We start from the raw sequence: 25,810 nt of genomic DNA, 5'->3' as shown, positions 1-25,810 counted from the left end.
GCTGGCCGTGTCAGTGTGGCCACATGGGGCAAATTGTGACAGCAATGCCAGGATTGTTTTCTCGTCTTTGCTATTTAAGCAGTGCTCCAACGAGAAGAGACCCAGAATAGAAAGTATCTCACCATTATCCTGATCTGATGCCATCCCCTCTTTCCACAGCACCATCCAGCCCTTATCTGGGGCTGATCCACTGAGCAAGACACCAGCCTCTGACCCCTTGTAAAATTCAAGCACCTGCAGCCCCACAGCCAAGGCCTCAGTGGGCCACGTCCCCTCAAACAGACTCAGTTTCCTAAAACTCTAGGCTGAACTCTATGAAATTGCTGGTTTTGGTTTAAAAAAAAAGAGAGAATGTCAGCAATTTCATGTGGTTCAACCCAACAGAGTATGCATATACACTGAAGCCAATTTGGGGGAAACTTTATTAATTCTGAGATGTCAGAGTGGGCTAAGCTTCAAAAAAGAAACTGCTTCCTGGGTGGAGGCACAGGCCAGTGGGGACTGAGCCCAGTGGCCCACTCTAGGGGTTCCCCACGGTTGAGGGACACAGTATCTCAGTATCTCAGTTGGCTCAGTATCTCATCGGTACTGAAAAATTTCCTAATGAGTCCCTTGTAAATCCCAAACTCAGGACCCAGATGGATTCAGAACATGCAACACACTCCCACTTATTCCCAACTTGTTTTATCTGATGTTCACCTCCAAGATCAGGATCCATGTAGGTGTGGCTAGTGAGGGGTGTCTCGTCAATTTAACCCTCAGGAAACCCCCGCTGTCCCTGCTCCCCAGAGTGGCTGCAAGGTTCACAGGTCACCCCGCACGGAGGTCCTGGAGGATGCAAGCTGACCTCAGCCTTACCTCTCTCGGGGCAGCGGCTTGGGCTCGGGGCGGGCGGCTGTGGAGAAAGGGGCTTGCCTGGAAGGGGAGGAGAAGTTCAGGTCCAAGGAGCCCGCCTTCCTGTGCAGTGGTTCCATTCCCATCGCCCCCTGAATCTCGCTCTCTATGGGGCAGGACCCTGCCCGGCCATGGAGGGATAGTGAGGACACTTCGGGCCCCATCGCGCCTTGGAGTGAGGTGTCCACTGCCGCCTGGGGGTCGTGGGTGGGAGAGATGGACGGCGGGGAGCGAGACTTCTTCTTGGCAGAGGCCCCGGCTAGAAGTTTCAGCAGCCCACTCTTCTTCTCTTTCTGGAAGACACACAACATTGAACCCAGTGGGGGAATGCTTCTTCGCGCCCTTGGTTAGCGAGAGAGGGGGCGTATAATCCTTTTGGAAACTTTAAACATAATCTGGTAAAGCTGGTTAGAGTAAGAAAATCAAAGCTAAAATGGAAAGCTTTCTCAACTCCTGTTTTCCTTCCTTTCCCCAAACCTGGCACAAGGGGCGCACACAGCCCCAGGAGGCCCTGGGCAGGAGGGAAGGCACGGTGCCCAGGAGGGGTGCGCAGGGGGCTATTCCCAACACGGCCACACGCTGGCGCAGGGCCCGTCCAGCCTAGCACGTCCTGTGCTGTGCCAGGGCACCAGCAGCTGCTAATTTGGTTTCTCCTCGCCCGGTTTTTCTAAGGGACCTTGTAGCTGGGGTTAATTATTCTGCCTCACGCTTCCTGAGATGAGCTCCCTCAGCCAAGGGGTCCCAGACACAGCACCCTTTCAAACTTTCCTCTGTGCACAGGACCTGTACCACACAGGACACCTACAGTGCGTGCACATGTGTACCCGTGTGTACCTCATACATTCTCTGGGACAGCCACCTGCCGTCCCAGAGCTGAGGATGGCCCCTAGTGAGGGTGACTTCTCTCCATGCCCTGGATTCCTGCACTGGTGAATATCCTGGGGAAACCTCCTTACCCAGCAGGCGGCTCTCCTACCTTCAGGGATGTGACACCATTCAGGACATGGTTCCTCACGTACAAAGCCAATGACATAATTGGAAAGATTTGCCTTAGAAAAATGAGGCCCATCTCAGCGTCATCCCATGAGGATGCCCAGACCGCCCTCCAGGTCTAGAACTCATTCCAGTTCTGACAGATGACCCCTGGCACCCACCCTGAGGCCTCGTGCCGGGGGGGACACCCAGCAAGGCTTTGCTAGGACTCTTGGCTCTGCAGGAGCTTCCCCCTTCCTCTCGTGCTGTGTGGGTTTTGAGATGCTTTCCACAGATGCCTGAGAGCCAGGCTGTGGAGGTGACACCAGCCCAGACAAGGACCCAGACAGTGTCCCTGGGTGGCCTGGCACAGTTGTCCTGTCTGCGCTTCTATTTGTCCTGAACTTGGCAGCGCTGGCATGAGCGGTGTCTGGCCTCGGCCTCCCTGGGCAGTGCTGGTGCAGAGCACGTGGAGTGCGATAATGCTGCCACTGACACTGAGGCTATTCCAGGTGTGGGAGAGAAGAACCGTGTCCTCCCGAGGCTGTGCCACGTGTGTGGGTATGCGTGAGTGTGCACATGCGAGGGAAAAGAGAGGGTGGACACACAGAGAGGTGCTTTTAGAATGATCGGCCTGCCTTGGAATTTGGACATTCGCAAGGCTTTATTGGAATCTAGTTTTCTAATGTCCAATGGAAGTTAGGTGACAGGCAGATATAGGGATATGGTATAAAAGGGTGGCAGTGCACAGAAGTCCGAATCTATACCAATGGGTCAGTGATGGCCACCAAAAGTCTGCTTTGGTCCTAGCTCATCAGATGCTGAGGTGGGCAGATGCGAGATTTCCTATTTCATTGCCTACGTGGTTAGAAGCTACTGGGGGAGTCAGTGTGTTGAGACTTCCTTAAAACACACATATCTGGTAATGTGCATATTCTTAAGCCAAGTCATTAACACTTTAGTATGAACACGTCACATGTTTTCTCTACTTCTAGCACTGATATTAAAAGAAAGGATGGAATTAATATCATTAAAATGTCCATACTACCCAAAGCCACTTATAAATTCAATGCAATTCCTATGAAAATACCAACAGCATATTTCACAGAGCTAGAACAAACATTTCAAAAATTTATATGGAACCAAAAAAGACCCCGAATACCTGCAGCCATCTCGAGAAAAAAGAACAGAGTGGGAGGGATCACATTACCAGACTTCAAACTGTATTACAAAGCCACTGTAATCAAAACAGCCTGGTATTGGTACAACAACAGGCGTATAGATCAATGGAACAGAACAGAGACCCCAGAAATAGACCCATGCCATTATGATCAATTAATATTGGACCATTATGGACCATAATATTGACAAAGGAGGTAAGAGTATCCAATGGAGTAAAGACAGTCTCTTCAGTAAGTGGTGCTGGGAAAATTGGACAGGTACATGCAAAAGAATGAAACTAGGCCACCAACTTTCATCATACACAAAAATAAACTCAAACTGGATAAAAGACTTAAATGTAAGTCACAAAACCATAAAAATCCTGGAAGAAAACATAGGCAGTAAAGTCACAGACATCCCATGTAGTGGAATTTTCACTGATACATCTCCTAGGGCAAGGGAAACAAGAGAAAAAATAAACATATGGGACTACATCAAACTAAAAAGCTTCTGCACAGCAAAAGAAAACAGCCTCAAAATACAAAGGAACCCCACAGTCTGGGAAAACATATTTGCCAAAGATGTATCTGATAAGGGGCTAATTTCCAAAATGTACAAAGAACTCATATTACTCAGCAAGAGGAAGACAACCCAATTAAGAAATGGGCAAAGGACTTGAATAGACACTTCTCCAAAGAGGACACACAGATGGCCAAGAGACACATGAGAAAATGCTCAACATTGCTAATCATCAGGGAGATGCAAATTAAAACCACAATGAGGTATCACTTCACACCTGTCAGAATGGCTCCATCAACAAATCAACAAACGACGTGCTGGCGAGGGTGTGGAGAAAGGGGAACCCTGTGCACTGCTGGTGGGAATGCAGACTGGGGCAGCCACTCTGGAAAACAGTATGGAGTTTCCTCAAAAAATTAGAAATGGAGCTGCCTTTTGACCCAGAGATTCCACTCCTAGGAATGTATCCTAAGAATCCTGAAACACTAATCAGAAAGGATATATGCTCCCCGATGTTCATAGCAGCACAGTTTACAATAGCTAAGATCTGGAAACAGCCCACGTGCCCATCAGTAGATGAGTGGGTAAAAAAGCTGTGGGACATTTACACCATGGAATACTATGCAGCTGTGAAGAAGAAGAATCTCGTACCCTTTGGGACAGTATGGAAGGACCTGGAGAAAATTATGCTAAGTGAAATAATCCAGGCAGCGAAAGACAAACATCACATGATCTCACTTATACGTGGAATCTAAAGAACTTAATAAACCGATGAACAGAATAGATTCAATGACGTGGAAGCATGGATCAGACTGACGAATGTCAGAGGGATGGAGGAGGGTGGGTGGGTGGAGGGGGAGAGAGTAACTAAAGAATTTATATGCATATATGCACAACCCAAGGACAGGACAATGCTGGGAAGAGGGACTGGGGAGGGGAAGGGGAAAGGAAAGGGGTGGAACGGGTCATTGGGGAGAAAAAGGGACATCTGTAATATTTTAAACAAAAATAAAATTTTTTTAAAAAAAGGAAGGATGGAAACAGATGTCCTAAATACTGTCCATGATGATGAAAGGCTGGCATGGGTGAGCCCCAGGCCTGGTGGGAGCAGGTGGGTGCAGCCCTGTCTGCTCCTTGCCCTGTTTCTGCATCTTTGAGGGAGACGTGCTTGGGCACACTTGAGTTTCAGTAACTCAGCCACCAGGGGGCATCCTGCAGCTGGCTCAGAGGATGCACCACTCCTGAGACTACTGGCAGCTGGCAGCGGTGTCTGGCTCTGCATGACCTGAGGCCATTAGGAGAGGGCATCGGAGCTGCGAGGACACAGCATGGACGTGGGGGTGGCATCTGATGGTCCATAACCCTCTGGGCCCAGCGGTCAGAGCCCCCAACCCTCAAGGCCCGGCCTTGGCTTCCTGCCAGCATGCCCCCCCCAAGCCTTTCCCTGCCCTCCTTTCCTTCCTTTTCTTCCAGGAGGCCTAGGTTGCTTTTCACTCCCTGCCAGGCTCCCCTCTAGAATATGCTGGGGGCAGGGGCTGCATTTCTGGTTTGTCACAGTATCCCCAGTGCCTAGAAGGCTGCCTAGAACACAGGCGCTCGGTGACTGCTGGGTGAAGTGAGCTCGGCCAGCGCGACACCGCCCGTGGCCCCTTCGTGGCTGCACTTCTGCCTCATGAGCAGAGAACAGGCTCCATCAACACACGCTTGTCTGCCAGGCCCGCGGCAGGACGAAGGCCCTGGCAGCACAGCCATGCCTCACGGGTGCGCGGCGAGCTGACAGGAGACAGGGCCACTGGGCCACTCAGCATGTTTGCAGTGAGGTCCAGCCTCAGCGGTGTGTTTGGAAAGGGATAGGTAATTGCGACGGGTAGTTTCCCTGTCTCAGTTCTCCGTGACTAAACGTGACAGGTCACTTTCATAATTTGATCTTGGTAAACACCGATACCAAGGCTGGAGAACTGTCCACGACAGAACTTTGTTAATTTGATTTTGGTAAACACCTATACCATGGCTGGAGAACTGTCCACGACAGAACTTTCTTAATTTGATCTTGGTAAACACCGATGCCATGGCTGGAGAACTGTCCACGACAGAACTTTCTTAATTTGATCTTGGTAAACACCGATGCCATGGCTGGAGAACTGTCCACGACAGAACTTTCTTAATTTGATCTTGGTAAACACCGATACCAAGGCTGGAGAACTGTCCACGACAGAACTTTCTTAATTTGATCTTGGTAAACACCGATGCCATGGCTGGAGAACTGTCCACGACAGAACTTTCTTAATTTGATTTTGGTAAACACCGATACCAAGGCTGGAGAACTGTCCACGACAGAACTTTCTTAATTTGATCTTGGTAAACACCTATACCATGGCTGGAGAACTGTCCACGACAGAACTTTGTTAATTTGATTTTGGTAAACACCGATGCCATGGCTGGAGAACTGTCCATGACAGAGCTCCGGCAGTGCCTTCCTTAAGCATCCCGTGATTACAAACTGCCGTGGGATTGGGTGTCCTGGCAGTCACCGAGCACAGAGCTCAGGGCACACAGACGCAGGACGCTGCGGGCCTTCCCTGGGCCTCTCTTCTCTGCGACGCGGGTAAGAACCAGCTCACGCGCGCTTAGCAGGCGCTGGGAGGCGCCTCACCGCCCAATTTCAGGGGCAACGTCAGGCGAGAATTAGAGGCTTTAGTGGATGCAACTTAGGGCCGCGCTGGGCTACAAGTTTCTGTTAAAGAAAGATTTGCTGGGGTTCCTCCCAGGACCAGGACTAAATTAGGGCTTTTCACGGGCCCAGGGAGCTGCACAGTATGATGTCGCTGTAGGTTTTGGGGTCATTGCTTTACTCACAGCCTTCTCATCAGCACTCTGCTGTCTCCAGCTGTGGCTCAAATCCCCCTCCTGAGGGGGAATCACTTTTCAGCCTTGGTGGGGACCCCAAACAGTTTGCCCTGTGGGAACAAAATGCCCCCCACAAACCCTGCTGTGGGAGGGAGATGTGACTGCAGAGACTCACTCTCCCTCTGCCTCCAAATGAGTGATAGGGTGCTGCCACCCAGCAGAGACGAGCCTCCCTCCAGAAAGCCCTCCCCAGCTCCCCAGGCAGTTACCCACCCGTGATCGCCACCAGCTTACACCAGCAGGGATGGTGGGCTAGGGGCACAGGAGGAGCCCCAGCTGGTGCACGAGGCCCAGCTCCCTGGACACTGTTTGCTCATAGAGTTGTTGAGATGACAGATATAAGAGTGCTTTTTAAACTATGAAAGCAGCTCACAAATTAAATTGCTGTTTTTATGATGTGTTTAGATATTTTTCAGTTTTTGCAAAATACCTAAGGCCTAGTTAGCTCCCAATACATTTTTGCTCAAACGAATAAAATGGATTTCATCCCCACCACTCGGTGTCTCGCCATTAACCCTTGTTTTGTCCTGGGAACGCACATGGGACATGCAGGGGCTCGTGGCTCTCCCACTTTGTGAACAAAGAACTAACCTGGGAATTAGCAAAAAAGTAAATTTTGGGCCCCACCCTCCAAGATTCTGATTCAGCAGGTGTGAAACAGGGACCAAAGAAAAATGACTCTGATACCGAACCCAGCAGGTAGTCAGGTAGAAGCCAGTGCTCATCTGTGCAGCCTGGTGCGTGATTCCCGAGGACTGCAGACAGAGACGGTAAAACACAGAGAAGGGACCAGCTTCCAGGGATGATGCTAAAAGAAGGAAGCAAGGTCTACTGAGTACCTACTTGGTGCCCCAGCTCAGGGGACAGGTATGGTTTTCAAGAAGTGTGTTAGATCGCAGGGTGCTCTGGAGTGCGGATTCTCACCTGTCCTCTGAGCTGACTGGCCAGCTCCCAGGCGGGCGCCTCCCTGGCTGCACTGAGTGGGAAGGGCCGATGGAGGGGGAGCTCAGCAGGCTCAGGACTGCAGGGGGAGGCGAGGCCACCCCAGAAGTTCCAGCTCTCAAGCTCTCATAGATCTGAAAGCCGCCGTCAGCATACAGATGGAACGTCATGTTGGAGAACAGGAGCTTATGAGTTACATTAAGAAAAAGCTATGCATTTGCACATGCACACACACACCCTGAAGTAAAGTCATATCCTACTTTGAAAGAAATCTAATATTAAAAAAAGAGATGGTTGAAGGTGTCCATTCATTACAGGAAAACTGCAAAGCATTTTACAAATGACAAAATAATAGTTTTTCTGAGGCCTTCGTTGTTGTATGCAACATTAATATAAAAACTTGGCCAGGGAAAAAAAGAAATTTAAATCTTAAATTAAGAACTGTTGCCGGTTAAGTCAACAGGAAATTATGGAAAATGGTGTCTGAAATGATAAGAAGCCAAAAATAATATAATTTTATTTGTAACATGTGTTATTAAATTTTTCAGGGACACAGTTGACTTCATTAAAGTGAAATAAGCCTGTAAATGTGACTACAAGTGCCACATTTTTATCTGGTTGTCTCCGTGCTAGAGGAGGTGGCCCTGCACCACTTCTGTTAAACCGGTTTGCCTTCTTAACTCTTTTTGCCCAGGGCAATGTTTACAATCATGGCTGGGCACACACTGAACGCCAGACAGATGTGTGGACAAGAAGTCAATTTGCAAGACTGGGCCTGGATGAGCAGGGGAACCTCAGCCTGCAGAATCCACGCTGACTGCACGCGTGGATGGCACAGCCTTTCCCAGTGTCAGGGGGCTGGCTGAGGACAAGGCATCTCTGAGAACAAAGGGCCACACACAATCGCACATTTTCACTCTGCCAGGTGCATGAAGTGACATTTGCGTGAGCTGAGGCCCAAGAGAGTGGTCACAGTCATGCTCAGCTCCTGTGTCCAAACTCAGTGACCTCGGCGCACCTGCAGGAGCACATAGAAACGCTCCCCCCAGGCCTGTCACGGGCAAGCAGGGGGAGCAGGGAGGCTGGGGCAGGATTTAGCTTTTGTTACTATGCACTTTTGTATTATTTGGTTTATTATGTCAAATGTGTTTCTTTTTCATTTGAGAGGAAACATAAAGGAAAAAGTTGAAACCTGTGCATTGAACACAGTGGTACTAGACATGATGGAGAGAGAGAACCTTTGCTATTCATTAGATTACAGAGAAGGGGTGGCCCTCTGGGGGCCCTGGGCTGGCCTGGAGACAAGGGGGGGCTGGGGGCGTGTCAGGGTGAAGAATGAGAAGGTGTGGAAGGAGCGAGTCTAGCCAGAGGAAGTGTGTGGCGCCTGGTGAGGTGAGGAAGGTGGCGGGCAGCACATCTTGGTGGCCTTAAGGGCCAGGGAGGAGCTTGGAGCCTGCCTGGGAGACGGGGAGCTGCCAGGAGCTGCGCTGGAGGCAGGTGGTGGGAACAGCGCAGTGAGGGACTGCGAGGTGGCTGTGCTCCCGAGGAGCCTGGGGGGCACAGTGGGGCCCTGGCGGCGGTGGAGACATTAATGGCTGTTCAGAGGGAAGGCAGTGTCAGCTCCTGCCAGCTGCAGGCAGGACGTGGGGAGATAGGTGCCCCGGGGCTGTGCTGCTGGGGGGCACACACACTCCACTCATACACACACTCACACTCATACACACACTCCACTCATACACACACACTCACACTCATACACACACTCCACTCATACACACACACTCACACTCATACATACACTCCACTCACACACACACACTCCACTCATACACACACACAACTAATTATCCTAGAAACTTTCTTAAAAACAGAGCCAGGCACTGTTTTAAGTCTTGCATACACATTAGCTCAATACACTCTTAAAACAGACACGGGGTAACTAACTAGTAAGCTGCACAATCTGGATTTGAACCCAGAACTGAATTTCAGATTTCGACTGCAGCTCTACTGCTTTGTGCTGAGAACTGAATGACACAAGCCACGCAACCCAGCACGGCGTTCAATGGCTGGTAGCCACCTCATGAGGCACCGCTCAGATTTTCATTTGAGTCATGTCACAGAAGGGCACTGGGGGATTTACACAGAATGACGACGACGGGACTTTGGTAGGGACTGCGCGATGGCAGGACAGGGGGCTGGCCGGTCCCATGTCCTTCTGGTGGCACAGGCTGCACTCGCGCCCCTGGGCTGCTTCAAGACGAGACCTGAGAGCCGCCCTCAGTGCTGCCGGGATGGCCAGTGATGACGACATGCAGAGCACCTTGCAAGTGCCTGGCACAGCAAGCTTCCAGCAGAGTGGCTGGGAGGGTCCCGAGCCAGTTGCTGTGCCCACATGGCCACCCCTTTCTCTGACTCGACAGCAGACAGCGTCTGTATGCCTCCCTTTCGGACCAATAGTCACCAGGTGTTCAATGAGGACCCTGGGGTGACTGAGGCTAGCGGTCAGCCTCCAGCAGAGTGAAGCGTTCTTAGTGGCAGACATTGGGTGCTGGTCTGAGCAGGGCAACTGGGCCACCTCCCTTGTGGCCTTTGATCCCTCAGAGGAATGGATCGCTAGCACCCCCAATTCCTCCCTCATACTTCTTTTCCTCTCAGACCCGCAGGCCACCAGAGCCTTCCTCAGGGCAGACCTGGGCTGCAGGCAACGTGTCCTGGCCCAGCCAGGGCCAACACTCCAAGAAGGCTCTGAACAAGTGGGACCAGAGCCTGGTGGGCCTGTCCCAGCTGCATGCCCAGCTTCTGCAAGCCCCCCAGTGCTGTCACTCCACACGATCATGGGGCCTTGGGCGGTGTCTCAAAGGCCACAACAGGGCAGCCCACCATCGTGGGTGCTGAGTGAGGGAGGGATGAGCACGGCTCAGAAGACGTGATGGAGGTTGTTAGGGTGTGCGCTGGGCACACAGGGTGCTGGGGTGCTCGTCCTGAAGCCCAGAGAGCAGACTAAGGCCTTAGGCAGCTAAGGAGAGCAGAGACGATGCAACGCCACGGTGGGTGGGAGCACGTGGCCTGGGTTCTCATCTGGCTTCCACTACTTACCAAGCACGTGCCCTGAGTAAGTGACTCAAAGTTCCCATGCCTCAGTTTCCTTATCTGAGAAATGGAGGTAACAGCAGTGCCTGACTCAGAGAGCTATTGTGGGGATAAAATGAAATGATACATTATGCCTGACACCTCGGAAATGCCACATCTGTTTGCTCTCGCCATCACCATTCTTGTCCATGCGGTTACAACGCAGGTGCTCAGGACCATGGAGACACTGAGCATCGTGCCTGCTTTCTGCAAGGGGAAGCCCTGGTCTAGCACTTCTCTGCTGTTGCTCCACAGTTGCTTTTACTACACTGGAAAAGAAAGGAGCACTGTCAGCCACAGGAAAAGCTCCAGGCTCTTGTCTTTCCTTCTGAAGCAGTGGTCCTCACAGGCACAAGGCTGAGCCCACCTTACTCCCAGGCTGTGATGACCTGTTAGCGCATGAAGCTCTTCCATGAGCTTTACACACATATGTGCACACACACACGTGCACACACTCACACAAATACAAACACACACATAAACACATGTGCACACACATAAACACAAACACGCACACACACATGCACAGAAACACAAACACACATACACACATGCACAGACACACACACACATATGCACACATATTGTATTTTTGATAAACAAATGTGGGATGGAAAAATGAAAGCACATCCCAACAGATTTGTATGAAAAAGTTTACAGAACTATTGGAAACTTGTACCACTGAGAGGCAAATCAAATAATGGATGCAAAGAGTTCTGCAAGGAAGGATGCCATTCCTGAACTTCCTGTAGCATTAAGGCTCCGAGATAACCAAGCAAACCAAATAGCCAGGTTGTAGAAACCAACAAATCACATTTCCCACTGATGAAGAGTTCAGAAACTAGAAGGTCCTGTCCTGATTTTAAGGCATAACTGGGAATGGAGGTGGAAGGTTTTACTTCGAAGACATTCTTCAGATAGCCGGGGAATTCAAACTCTGCAAGTTTGAATGTGTCTCCCCTACACAGGCACGGGAGGGTCTCCCAGTCCCTGACCTCCAGCACTGCTGACCCTAACTGGGGGCGGTGTGGGTGTGAGGGACTGGTTACCCCAGGATAAGGTGAGCTACCGATGAGATTGAGCATGAGAGACAGTTAGGAGATCCCTGGAAAGAGACCCGGGGAGCCTGGGTGCTCAGGGGCCTCTCAGACAGGCTCACTCTGGCCCGCTCTGACAAGTGGCCGTGCGCCCAGTGCACCAACTTGCACCTGCCCAGTGCACAGCTGCTCCCTCCACCAGGGTCAGTTCTCACCTCCAAGTCCTCAGAGGGGCCTGGACACAGAATGGGGACCAGACCAGGCCTCTTGCGGCACTCATATTTCTTCCAGGAGAGAAGCTGCCTTCCTTAGGCAAACTATCACAGGGCTGAGGCAGAGTTAACTGGGTTGAATATTGTTCAGTGAGGGAGGGTTAAAGTGCTGAGGTTTCAATTCTTCAGAAATTTTTCTGGACTCAGCACCCAAAAAGCTGTAGAAATGCGTGACCCTGCTCTCCTGCCACCTCAGCCTCAATGCCATCATCTTTTCATTGAATAGGAAGACCCTGCTAACCCAGTAGTATTTATAGTATAACATTAATCCCTTTAAAATTGCTTCAGAGGAGATTAGGTCAAAAGGCAGAAGGGAGGAAATAAGAAGCCAGAGCAGCCCTGCTCCCTGTCAGGAAGCCCAGGCTGTGCAACCGCTTTGTCCCATTAGGATAACTTTGCCTCGCGCTTGGATTCCCAACAGGCCTCTGGCTTTTCTGCAGAACAAACACATGCTACCACAAATGATCGGATGAAACGAAATGCATAAGACGGTCTTTGTAAACTCTGGCACCCTTCTGAAGGGTTTCTGGAACAGAACAAGAAGGATTAAACACTTTATTATTTACTCAGGTATGCGGGGCTCACGCACTTCTGAATTTTAAAAACAAAGCCGATGGAGAGAATCCACTGCACCCACCAGAAGGGCAGCGGCAGGTCGCTGAGAGGCGCCCAGGGGAGCAGCCTGCTTCCTTGAGCGGATGCCGAGCTCTGGGCTCAGTAATAATCAAAGCCATCATTTCCCTTAGCACATGGCGGCTGACCGCATGCCAGGCACCCACAGGCAGCCCACCGGCCCCGTGGGGTGGCTTGGATTCTCTTCTATTCGTGTGCTTCTTCAGACAGACAGACTGCTTCCCGAAAACGTGAGGTGCACGCCCAGCCCGCGGACGGCCTCAGAGACGCAGGCACAGGCGGCGGCCGCTGGGCCCGCTCCTGCCACTGCCCCGCTGGCACAGCCAGGCCCTGCCAGGCAGCACTCCCTGAACACGGGTCCCGAGCTGGGCTTTCATCCATGTCCAATCTTACTTTGGCAGCGGCTCCTAGATTTCTGTAAGGAGCCACCATCATGCAGTCCTGTGTGGTTGTTATCACATCAAAATGACCAGGAGAGAATGGGAATTTGAAAGGAGCGGAGATGTGAGAATCCAGGCGAGCTCGGTTCTGCAGGTCTGCCCAGCCCCGGGCCCTACCCTCGTCTCTTTCTTCCCTGAATTGCCTATCTGCTCGTGGAGGACGATGGCACACCTCCAGGCCCCGTTACCCGGCTGGCAGTGCACACAGCTCCGACCTGGAGAACTGGCAGGCACCTACTGTCCCCGTGGCCAAGTCTCAGCAAAGGAGAACATGGGAAAGTTTAACAAGAAGCCTCCCTGCAACAGAGCCGGGTAAGTGACCCAGGGGTTATGGGTACGTTTATCTTCCATGACCTGACTCTTGGCCCCATCTGTAACTGGGGATGTGGAGTCTCAGATGGTGGGGGTCAGTGGAAAAGGAAGGCCCTCAGACCCCATCCTGGCATAGCATCTTCCTTCCTGGCCCCATGGGGTTGGGCGGGGCCATGCATCTAGTTCTGAGCAAAAAGCTGTGGGAAAATGTGTGGGCAGATGTGGTGCATGTCACTTCAGGCTAAAGCACTTCACGGCTCATGGAAGCCTCCCAGGCTCCTTCCCTCCGCCTCAGCACCAGCAGCGGTGACATGTGGAGGCAGGTCATCAGCCTGGGTCCTGGGATGAGAGGACCTGGATTCACTACTTCAGCCAAATTGCAAAGGACAGATTTGCATAAGAAAGGAACTCCCCTCACAGAAGCTTCCGTGGGATTTTCGCCTCCAGCAGAGCACAGCCCAGTGCGGTGGGTGGACACAGCGACAGCTGTGCAACGAGCAGTCAGTGCCGGAGGGAAAGCGAATGGTAGAATCAGATCACAGGGGATGTACTGTTTCTGGAACAAACATGCAAATCATGCTGTTTTTCTTCAGGCTGTTAAGAGTATATTTTCACAAAAATAAAGTGAGTTCTTTTTAAAATAGTGTTGTCTTAACTTCCTTTATATAGCTTTGGGAAGTTCCGACACACTCATACCCCTGCACCACAGCACCATCAGGAGAGCACAATCTCCTGACCCCAGATGCTCACTCCTGCCCCCTGCAGGCCTTTGCTGCTTCTGCCCAGCCCCAGGAAACCACAGTTCTGCTTTCTCTCACCATAGATTAATTTTCATTTTCTAAAATGAAATACTAGGTATAAATCTAAAAAAATATGTACAAGGTCTGTCTGAGAAAAATTTCAAAGTTCTGATGAAATTAAAAAAAGAACTAATAAACAGAGAGATATTCCATATTCATGGATAGGAAGACAGAATATTGCCAAAATGTCAATTCTTCTGAATTTGATATATAGAGGGAGGTGAGGAGAAGGGCTGTTAGCCAGAGTGCCCACTTCGAGCCAGGTGCAGGCAGAGCTGCCCAGCATGAGTGTCCCTGGCAGGAAGTGGCTTCCATGGCCCACAGCTGACCAGCTGACTGCCAGACTCCACAGTGACTCATTCACAGGGCAGACAGGTTTCCCAAAGCCCACCAGGATGTGCCACTTGGGCCTGCGGGCTTAGCATGCTTCATGAGTCATCCTCATCTGCTGGCGTCACACGTGAGATGCAGCACTGCTCCAAGGTCTGCATGCTTGCAAGCAAGTCAGGGGCAAGTATTCTCTCAAGAGGTCAGTGTGAGGACAGGGAATTCAATAGTGGTGAGGTCAGACTCGGCCTATTCCCATCTCCCACTCAAAGTCAATAGATGCGGCAGGACACCTCCCCACTGGCCGGGCCTGGGGACTCAGGACTAGCTTAGGAGGCAAAGGCATCTCCTGTCTCCAAACTGGAAACACTCTGGTAGCACCATGGTGCTGGCGAAGAGCCTCTAGCAGCCCCTTCCCAGACCACATTTCTGAGCAGGGCAAGTGCAGCCTTGCTCACTGTGGTGAGCCCCAATGGGAGGTGCATATACCAGTGACTCTATACTTAGAGAATGCTGCAGGCTGTTCTGAAGAGCTCATTCTCAAGATTCCTTTAGACTGCACATTCCTGGGTTTTCATTAAAAATATAATCATAATCCTATATATATGTCTTTTTATCACCTATCATATGGGCACACACACTTTTTAAATGGGTGAGTGGATATAATAAAGAACAAGTTTTCTGCAAACACATTTCCCATAATGTCCCTGTATCGGGCCAGGCTAACGTATTGTTGTTATGGGTCATCCTGTGAGGTCTTCCCAAAGCCTTAACTATAAGGGTCATGCCATTCACCTGGATGTGGTCAAGAGGTTCACGGTCACAGGGGCTCCACTTGCAGTGGAGTCCAAGGTAAGACCAGAAGGCAGACAGACACTCAGGCACGCTCTCCTTTTCAGAACTGAGTGCACTGCCTCCTGCCAGAACTCCTGAACAAGCCAAGCACACTTGCTGAGGTCACAGGCTCAGGTATGCTGGAGAGGCTGCCACAGTCAGCACACTGAATGAAGCCCGGACAGCACTGACTTAGGAGCTGGGAAACGGGGGTTCTTATGCTGGTTCCACTGCCAATGCTGTGTGACCCCAGACAAGTCTCTCAACATTTCTGAGCCTCAGGAGCATCACTGAAAATGAGGAGTTTAATGAACAGATCTTCAGTGGCTCTTTCCAGTGCCAACATTCTATTATTTTATGAAACTGAAACTATCTCCTCCCTAAGCAGGACCTATAAAGACATTCTCATTGGCCATGTCAGTGACAGCTCATTGGCAGTTTTTCCAACTCTCTTTAGTCTACAAATATCACTAGATGCTTCCTATGAGCAAAGCACCCTCAGGGCTCCGAGGCTGTTTTGAAATGAGTTTATAGCAGGACTCAGCACACTCAACAACAGGAGTTACAACCACCTGCCCCACTGTGTGCCACGCAGGCTCATCTAGTCTATTTCACCCTATGTGTCCTGTTCCATCTGAATAAAAATGTTAGTTCACATATACTACATTGGTCTTGTGGCCCATGAATGAGTCATTTTCAAACACATGGTTGGAAAGATGCTGCCTCCAAGGTCACAGGAAAGGGCAAGTGCCTTGTGGGCACGTAAACAGCAGGAGAGCGTCACAGGAAGTCAGGCCCAGCGGGAGAGTCGCTGCATGGGGAACAGTTAACTGAAGAGAGAGAGAAGAGACAGCAAGGGGCTGCTGTGCTGGGCTGGCCTCCTTGTCTGTCATGAGCCTGGTGCCCACCTTCAAGCCTTAATTGACAAAACATCTGGTGTTTGATGCCAAAGAGCTACAATAACCAGCTAGGCCAGGGCCAGGGTTCGGGTTCAGGCTCACCCAGGATGGGCCACTTACCTTTTCAGTTTTCTTCTCGTCTAGTTTGCATCCCATGTTGGTGGGGCTGGACGTAGACAGGCCACTGCCAGGCCCCACTCCGGCCTCCCCGTTGAGGTTGGCGGCAGTGACGTTGGGAGGCGTGATGGCCGATGCTGCTGACGTGAGTGGGATGGCTGGCCGGGGGCACTGGGCCCCAGGGACGGTCTGCATTGGGGGCTGGTGGAGGTGCTGCGGGGACACCATGGAGTGGGGCCTGAGGCTGGTGGTGGGCAGGCGGGATGGGGAGTTCTGGGTACGCAGGGGTGACACCGCGGCGGTTGGTCGATCCTGAGCCTGAGTAGAGGAGTGGGCAGCTGGGGCACAGGGTGGGAGACACAGTGGGTTGAAAGGTTAGTTTGCAACCTGCCATGCAATCATGCAATTGCAATGGGACAGTCCACCCAGTCTCTGTACACCTGGCACACATCACAGGGAGAGCCCAAGGCCCAGCACCCCAAGAATGCACGCAGACTGCGGGCCTTCAGGACTGGGACACCACTTCCTGCCTCACCACCAGTTTCCTACTGAGTCTTTGATCAGCCTTCTCTGCTGCGATGGGCGAATGCACACACCCTGTTAGAGTGTCCATAAAGCGAAGTCTGAAGGAGAGTCCTGAAGGAGCCTGCATGCGAGGCGTCCTGCCAGCAGCTCCCTGGACTGCAGTGCCAGTGCTGTGTTCCTGACACTTGGTACTTGGCCTGGCTGAACTGTGCCCATCGCAGGACAAAGCGGCTTGTATGTCCCTCTCCACCCCCGCAGCCCAGGGAGCATGCCTCCCTCTTTTCCACTTGCGCACTGCAGCCTCAGTTTCCCCATTCACACAACAGGAGCCTCACAGCCAGGAACCTCCCCTTGCCTAAAGATGCTAGGTCTCTAAAGGAAAATATCTGTAGAAATCTATCGTTTGAAAAGGCAGGTCCCTCCAAACACAGCACCCTGTTAAAATGAATCCCCCGCTACCTGTTCTCAAAAAAAGTATCAGTTGATCTAGTTGTTTGTCTTTACAACAGTATCACACTGACTTGATTACTGTAGTTTTATAATAGTCTTGAAAGTCTATTATAATAGTCTTTATAAGTCTTGAAATCAGTGTTAGCCTTCAAAGTTTATTGCTCTTTTCAATAGTTTTTGACTATTCTAGGTCCTTTGCATGCTTATATGAATTTGAGATCCAGACTGTCAATTTCTATTCACAAGTTGGGTGGGGTCTTAATTGGGACTCCATTGAATCTATAGGTCAATTTTGGGAGAATAAACAGCTTAACAATATTAGATTTTGTGTTGGTGTAGTTTTCTATGTTTCTTATGCTTGGGGTTCACCAGCTATCATTAATCTATGAGTCTTTAGTTTTCATCATGTTTAGAACAATTTGGGTTATTACTTTTTCAAATAATTTTTCTGTCTCACTTTTTTCTCCTCTAATTTGGGGACTCCAATCACATGTATATTAAGCTACTTGAAGTTGTCCCATTGCTCACTGATGCTGTTTTCATTTTTTAAAATTCTCTTTTATCTCTGTTTCATTTTTCATAATTTTTATTGCTATACCTTCAAGTTCAGTAATATTTTCTTCAGCAGTGTTTAATTTCTCATTAATTCCATCAAGTATATTCTTGACCTCACATACTATAGTTTTCATTTCTAAAAGTTTGATTGGGTCTTATAAATACCTACTAAGTCTCAACTTTCTAAGCACATGGAATGTAATTATAATATCTGTCTTAAATGTCTTTGCTAATTCTAACATGTACATTGGTTCTGGGTCAGTTTAGGTTGATTGATTTATCTCTTTGCTGACAATCATATTTTCCTGCTCCTCTGTATGATATATAAATGTCGAATAACTATGTTGTACTCTTGAAAAAATATACTGTATTTCAACTCTTTAATAAATAAATAAATAAATAAATAAATAAATAAATAAATAAATAAAATAAAATTGAAAAAAGTCTAGCTTTATCCTTCAGATACAGAAATATGATTATATCTATTATTTAAAACCCTCTAAGATGCTCCTTTGCCCTTAGGATAGAAGTTGAAATTCACCTAGACGTCACCTAGAAGAACCTGCATGGTCTGCCCTGCACACCCGCTCAGCGTCACCACAGGGCACTCATCCTCTTGCTTCCCCTGTTCCTCCCCACTGACCTGGTTTTAGTTCTCAAAGGCTCCAGTCCTGCACTAGCCTCTCTCACCTCACCCACCATTGCATGCTAAGTTCTACTCATCTTTAGGATCTACAAGTAAATTGTGCCTCAACAGAGAAATTTACTATCATTCTCCTTCCATGCTTTTTGTTTCAGGCACATCAAACTAAATGAGGTTACCCGCAATAGGGACTCTGCCATGACTGTGCCCTTGTTAGTCCTTTGGCCAGAACTCTCTCTCTCTGCTTTAACTCAAAGCAGTATCACTTCCTCTTGAAAACTTTCCATAAACCTCTCCCACCACTCTCCTACTTGCCTCCCAATCTGAGTACATTCTCTCTCCTCCATGCTTTCTGAATACCCTACGTTTCCCTCTGTCAGTGTTTCTCAAAATCTACTGAAAGAGCTTGTTTCCTTGCCCTTCTCTCTAATTGGGGGTAGAAATGGGGTCTACCTGAATATTCCCTGCATTTCCAGGCCCTAGCAGAGCGCCTTGTGTGCACAAAGCTTTCTTTCAGTGCTTTCTGCTGATGAATACACGGCTGTACTGGGCTCTTGCCCCTGCTGAGCACTGATATGAGGCTGTGTGGACACTGTACTTTACGGGGGGCGGGGGGGCTGCCTTTAAAACAAGGAGTGGCATTAATTATGTAGAACAAATCATATTGGATGCTATGGCCAATGCAATTAAACTTTTGTCAAACTGCCCGACACTGGCTCCAGATGAGAGCATTAATGACATGCCTCTCACCGCCTGGGTTGGGAGCGGCTGCAATGGGCAATTACAGCCCCAAACAACCCATTACTTGTACTGTCAAAGTGGAAAGTGCTGTGGGAACTCAGTGGCATTTAATTTACGATAGGATGTGGTAGGAGCCATTCTTTAACCTGGAGGTGACAGCAATAATATGGGGACAAGTACTCGGTTTGGAATGCACTGGGGAAGCCATTTTAACCACCCTGTGCGTCACTCCTCCGTGTGTACAATCAAACCGAGGGAAGAGAATGCCTGTCCCATCGTGGTAGTCACTATGGCGATCGATGACTGAGACACGGTGTTGTACTGCCCCTCGCCACGCCAGCTTCCTTGGATTCCGCTTGTTATTTAGCAGAGGGAGAAATGACTGGCAGGTCTCATTTTCTGCTTTGAATTGGAGAGTAGTTAGCAAACATGGCACGGAAAGGCTGCTACACTGGCAGTTTGTGTGGATAACCCGGGCTGCCGTGCTGGGACGTGTGCTCGCAGGGAGCGGCAGGGCTGTGGTGACGCACAGAGGGACATTTGTATGGCATGCAGGGTGAATGGACAGTATGTTTATAACCAGCAGGGACCTGGTCTGAGACTTTAGGTGCCCTGAATCCTGCCCAGGTACTCCAAGGGCCAAGGAGATCAGGATTTGGTGTAGAGCCCCTTGCCAGTCAGGAAGCTCCCCTGTGGGTTCACTTGATCACCCGGCTACTAAAAGGGCTGTGTCCTCAGCTGGAGGCTCCCACTAAACAGCATCCGCTGAACTGAAGCCACGTTAGAAGCCCAGCTAATCAGAAGGTGATGGTTGGGGCTAAGAGGGCTGGCATCAGATGATATGGCTGCTAGTTCTTTCCAGGCCCCCAGAGGCCAAAGCTGCCAAAACACAGAACTCACTCTTGGCTAATTTAAGAAAAAAAATTACATGTGAAAGACTACTAGGCACTTACAGAGTCTCTGGGACAGCAGGGTCAGCCTTGGAGGCTCTCTGGCCAGGGAAGTGCCAAGTCCGTCCATGAGGCTTCCCTGGGCCAGATCCCACCCAGCATTCCAGACACGGCCTTTCCAAAGTCCACCCACACCCAGTGGTGACCGGGCGCTGCACACCACAGCTCCACCTGCTGCCCCTCAAAAGCCAGGGGTGGTTTCACCACCACCAGCATCCCCCCAAAGGGATCCAGGTGGCCTCTCGTTTTTGCCATCTGAGTGGAGGACACGTGCCAAGTTCAGGTGGTGTGTCTGCACCTGACCTGAAGGGCAGGCTGAGGGAGCACCTCCTACTGTGCAGGCAGGACTCATACACGGATGGGAACCTCTCTTGGGGGGGGCTCCAAATCAGCCAGAAGGCCACAGTGTGACCAGCCCCCCCGCACCCCTCAAAGACACATGTCATCACCTCCCTTCATAAACAAGTACCCTCTGTCTCCTCTAAGTCAGGGGATGCCACTGTCATACTCCCAGTCCGATGGTTCCAGAAACCTAGAAACTGGGACCGGTTCCTCACACGCCTGAGCACTTCCATTCGGACCATCTCCAAGTCATAATGTTCTGCCTCCTAAATCACTCCTTGCCTTGTCCCAGTGCCGCGGCCCCACTCACTGGGCCAGGCCCTCGTCACCTCTCAGCCAGCAGAGCAACACCTTTCCCCTGGCTCCCGGCCGCAGGCTGCCCACCCCACCCCCTCTCCCTGCCGTGCCTGCTGATAGCTGCTAAAGTGTCCGCCCTCTGCTTCAAATCCCATGGTGGGTCCCCACTGCCTCCAAGAGAGAATTCAGCCCCCAGGTCCTGTGGCAACTTTCATGTTTACACTTTTGACTCTCATGCGTTGAGTACTCCACTAATATTCTTATTCTCCAGTGGAACACTAAGATAGCTGTCGAGTATGCACACATGCTGTGTATGCCACGTAGGTGCCCGCACAGTGTCCATCTTTCAGAGGAAGACACTGGGGCCCCAGCAGTAACTGTAGCCCCGCATTCAAACCAGTCTGCCCGCCTCCCAAGTCACGCCCTCACCCAGGCCTCCGTCAGCTCTGTCTCTATGAGCTTCTTGCTGCTGGCTGAGTGAGACCGTGCCTTCTCCCACTTCGATTTAACTGTTCCTTTCCCGCTGCTTCAGCGGGCACCCTTCTCTGCTCCCCTACCTGAGTGCTACTTTGCTGCTCCTTCGGGGACGGACTCTTCAGAGGAGCCTTTCCCACTCTCCCTGCCCCATCACGGTGCCCCGAATCAGAGCCTCCTGGCCAGCGCTGCCCACTGGCAGTTGCCTGTGGGAGCGGAGAGCAGGCATGCAGCCTGCTGTTAGGGGGCACGCTGACTCCAGCTGGTTCATATCATGTTCAGGGGTGCCGCCTGCCACCCAGCTTGGCATCAGCGTGGGAATGTGCAGATCACCTTCCTAAAGAGTAACGGGGGTAGGGTGGGGTGGCGAGATGACATCTACCTCCCACCCTTTGTCCCATCAGCTGTGCCCCAGGAGGAAATCTGGCCCTGCTGCGCTAAGGATTATCTGGACTCTTCACCCCCGAGTGGCTGCTTTCTGGAACAGTAATGGCTCGTCTCCTGGTCACTAGCTTCTAAAGGCAGTGTACTTGAACACTCCAGGGTCCCCATTCTTCTGTCTTTTAAGCCTTACTTGGAGAAGAGGCATGACTTCTGAGAGAGTGAGGCTGGGGTGGGAAAGGAATTCTGTGTCCTGTAAGTGAAATTCAGAGTTCTGTCTCTCTGTCCCGGGTTTTGTTCACTGCATGGCAACGGTGCTGCTGGCTCTGTGGCTTCAGGTGACTGGTGTGGGCTCCTGGGAGTGTCACGGGACAAGCCCAGGCAGTTCTCATTAGCTTGAAGCTAAGTTTCCAAACGAGCTGTGTTTACCTTCTTTATGCCCATGAGACCTGCCCCATCCTTTCTCTTCACTTCACACCATCCCGGGAGCAAACCAGTGCTTCCATACACTTTGTCAGCCTGTCTACTGGTAACGCTGACATGGGGGTAAAGGGTCGGTGCCCATCCCTCCTTCTGGCTTCAGAGCATCTCAGGCAGGGACACTCTGGTCTGTGTCTCAACCAGTTCTTTGCTGGGAGGTGCTGCCCAATGGCAAACCCTTCAGTGCCTGGCACATGGCAGGCCTGGGAGGCTACCCACAGCCACCTCACAGCCTCATGGGGATCCCAAAGCGCACTGTGAATCTTATTAATGCCACAGTGAAATGCATTAACATTGGTAAATCCTCTCATCCGTTTCAGCTGCCAGGACAGGGTGAGTCTGTACATTTCCTGGACATCAGCAGGGGTTGGTGATTATGACAAACCAATACAACCTGCCCCGCACCCCATTCCTACTGTGAACTGCTTGAGACCCAGGCCGAAATGTTCCTATGATGTGTGTCCCCGAGACCCGAGACCCTTGTCAAATTTTCTGGAGAGTGAGGTCCCAGAAAGACTGGTACATACCTGTGGGGAGAGTGCTCCGGGCTTGGCTGGCTGCTGGCAGAGCTGAGTGCCACAGACAACTGCCCACAGGGGGAGAGGCTGCCTGGTGCTGGGCCTGGGGCATGGTGAGGGGAAGGGCTGGTCTCATGGCAGTGGCAGGGCTGCTCAGACTTCCACCGCCTGGCTGGATGGTTGTGGCCATTCCTTTTGCCAGTGGAGACCCTCCAACCACATTATTCCGGAGTGGCCCAGCCCCTCCTAAGGGAGCCCTGAGGAAACAAAGTAGAATGCATTCAGGTGACAGTGCAGGCAACACCACACGGGACACTGAAAAGGCCTGCTCTCCCACACTGGCTCTGGGATGAAGGCCATGCAGCCCAGGAGACAAATCCGAAAACAACACCAGGATAGCCCTTGTAGGCAAACCGTGCCCAGAGCTCCAGCTGAGAGGGCACCCTTCATAAACCTTCGTGGGGCTACCTCTCAGTGCAAATATTCAAGGAACAGCAAAAGAACCCTAAAACAGAGGAATGATTCCAATCAATAAAATATTTTGTACCAGAGCTACTGTTTTGACTCATTCTAACAAACAGCCGTGTCCCTAAACACATCCAGAAAAAGCGGATGACTCAGTCACAGCCCACGAGGCTTGGACACATTTGGCACGTGGCGGGAAGCAGTGGCAGGGCCCACTCCCTCCGGACATGGCCAATGCCTTGCTCTGCGAGCCTCTGGGAAGGGCACCAACAGACCATGTCTTCCTAAGAGATGTCAGGGAGCAGCTTCATACTAGAAAACAGATGCTCTTTCACCCCGGGGTTTCCAAATGAAACCAGTGTGGAGTGTTTCAGAAATACAGCAGCTTGGAAGAGGGGCTCTCCACCCTTGTGCACTGTGCATGTCTGCACTGGCTGTGGGGGTGCAGGATAGGGCAGTTGGGTCTTGCAAGCTTCTAGGGGTTTAGTTTCAGGGGATTGGAATGTCTTCCATTTGTCCAGGAGCTCAGTAAACTCCCTTTCATCCTCTTGGGATCTCTGTTACGAGACACCAGAAGCCACGCCTGGGAGAGAACAGGCACTGCTGGGCCGGTGGCTCCTGGACCAGGTCAGAGGGGCCCCTCTCTGTGTGACTTGGTACCATTGGGTCTGACTTCAAATGGAAAAGCCTGTGCAGCATGGAGTCAGGCTCTGCAGAACAGCTGTGGAAAAGGCCCCTAGGAAAGCCTCCGAGGTCCGGGACCACAGGAAGCACCTTCCTTCATCAGCCCATAGAGCTGCCCTGAAATTCGCTTCCAGCAGGAATGTGTTGGCTGGCCAGCCAAAACCATGACATCATTTTAATCACACTGACTACCTTCTGAACTCACTTTTACCCTAGGAAACTTTTAAAAATTAAATAAAGTGGGCCCTTCCCAAGAAAGGCCATGGGAGGGCGTGAGGTGCAAGCCTGCCTCTAGTCCGCCGGTGCCCTCAGGCGCTTAGAAGCGTGGACCAGTCTAGCCACCAATGAGAGGTGTGAGCACAGTTTGATTTTTCTCACAGCAGTCGTTTCAAAGAGAGCATAGCCCCAAGGGCCACGTCTCCCGGTTATTTGTGTGCCCTGGATGTTGACACAGCTCTGTATCCATAAAGGGTTCCCATGAGCGAGATGGACTGAAATAAGATCAAGCAGCGGCCCTCATCTCAATGGGAAATTCTCAGACAACTCTGGATAACACTTTGAGTGAATTTTTTAAATTGCTCTGCTTTTGTAAAAATAATGTAACAGGAATTTTGTAAAACACAGGAAAGCGCAAGGAAGAAACACTTTTATCTATGATGCTACCACTTAATCACAGTTGCTGACTTTCGGGAGGGCATCATTTCCTTTGCCCAAAGGCATGTGTGACTGTTTTACATGGAGCAGGTCCACGTGATCACATATGCGCCCACCATACTTGCACTGTGCACAGACACCCCCACCCCCACACAGCCACAGCCACACCCTTGAGATCTCTCCTTCCTTGGTGACTTTTTGTCCCCACTTAGTGCTAATGCCCTGACGACAGCTCATTCCGGTCCATCCTCTCGCTGGGCAGCCAGTGTCTGCTCGGGGAGAGACAAGCAAACCTAATTCACAAGGGGACAAGCTTGCCACCTAGAACCCTTGTTCAAGGGGACACTGAGCTCATAGGGCCGAACCCCACAGGCAGGGGTGTCCTGGCTGCCTTCTAAATTGTGTTTTCGGGTGGCCCAGACACAGCATGACCTCCAGCCAGTGACAACAGCTGCAGGAGAATGTGGGGGCGTCCTCCCTCCTCTCCCAGGCAGCGACTATGACCTCACCTGGAAGCAGGCGTCACATAGTTTCCTGGGAACACCCCAGAGAGCCCAGACCTCAGGGATGTGCCCTTGAACCAGCCGTCCTGACACTTCTCAAGGACACGGTACATCTCGCCCTTGCGCAGCTCCAGCTCGTCACTCTTCTGTGGCTTGTAGGGGTAGAGCGCCAGGTACCTGCAGGCAGGAGAAGCAGGGCCAAAAGTCAGGAGAGGAAGGCAGGGCATGCATAGGGCCACTGTGTCACCCGGGGCACGTGTGAGCTCTTCTTTGGGTGAACTCAACCTAAAAAGAGTAGCTGATGCCTCTGGGGGCCAGGCACACACAGCATGTGACCTGCTCTTCCTAATAAATCAATGAGGGGCTGGGGGAGGGGGAGTTCCCAGCACTGCTAGGTCCGGGGAGGCACATGCAGGGAAGGGGTAGAGCTGTGCCCTGAGACCCTAGAGCCCAAGGTCAGGCCCCAGCCCTGCGTTTACCCAGCAAGTGTGCACGCAGCAGCACCTCTCTGACATGACAGCTCAGGGAGGCTCTGTGACCCGTGGGAGGCCCTGGGCTTGTCAGACGCAGGTCTGGGGGCCGGGTCTTTGGGCCTCGCCAATTTTGTTTGTTTGTTTCTCTACACTGTCTATAACTGGATGCTCTGGGCAAGAGAAACCTTTAGGGAAAACCGAGAGCAAGTTAACAAGTTGGGATGGGTCTTCCTCATTTGGTCTCCCAAGGCCCTGGCTGAGCCAATCGGTGTGACCTGCAAGAGGCCTCCGAGGCCCCTAGTAAAGAGCAGGCAGTCTAGTTAGGGGACTTGGCTGCATTCTTCCTTCCAGTATTTGTACCAGGACTAATTATTTAAATTCAACCTTTTTTGAAAGCTTATTTGAAGACAGGGAAAGAATAAACTTAGTGGTAAAAAGCCCAGCTGAGGGCCCAGAAGGTGAGCCTCTTTGTTGCCCATG

At 51.1% G+C, this 25,810-nt stretch overlaps 1 protein-coding gene across 4 annotated transcripts in view; it reads right to left on the bottom strand.

The window, feature by feature from the left end:
- Positions 1 to 25,810, bottom strand: part of SH3RF3 (SH3 domain containing ring finger 3) — a 288,903-nt gene that overhangs the window by 10,282 nt on the left and 252,811 nt on the right. For all 4 annotated transcript variants that reach the window (XM_081146033.1, XM_081146035.1, XM_081146034.1 and 1 more), the window contains 4 exons: positions 24,864 to 25,034; positions 22,561 to 22,808; positions 16,199 to 16,533; positions 859 to 1,187 (listed from right to left, as the gene is read on the bottom strand). In XM_081146033.1, the coding sequence (XP_081002159.1) occupies positions 859 to 1,187; positions 16,199 to 16,533; positions 22,561 to 22,808; positions 24,864 to 25,034 (1,083 nt within the window). The remainder of the gene's footprint in view (positions 1 to 858; positions 1,188 to 16,198; positions 16,534 to 22,560; positions 22,809 to 24,863; positions 25,035 to 25,810) is intronic.

This window comes from Miniopterus schreibersii (genome assembly GCF_964146895.1).
Source record: "Miniopterus schreibersii genome assembly, chromosome: 8".
Classification (NCBI taxonomy): Eukaryota; Metazoa; Chordata; class Mammalia; order Chiroptera; family Miniopteridae; genus Miniopterus; species Miniopterus schreibersii.
The sequence above is the reverse complement of the archived record's forward strand: the minus strand, read 5'-3'. Positions and strand labels throughout refer to the sequence as shown.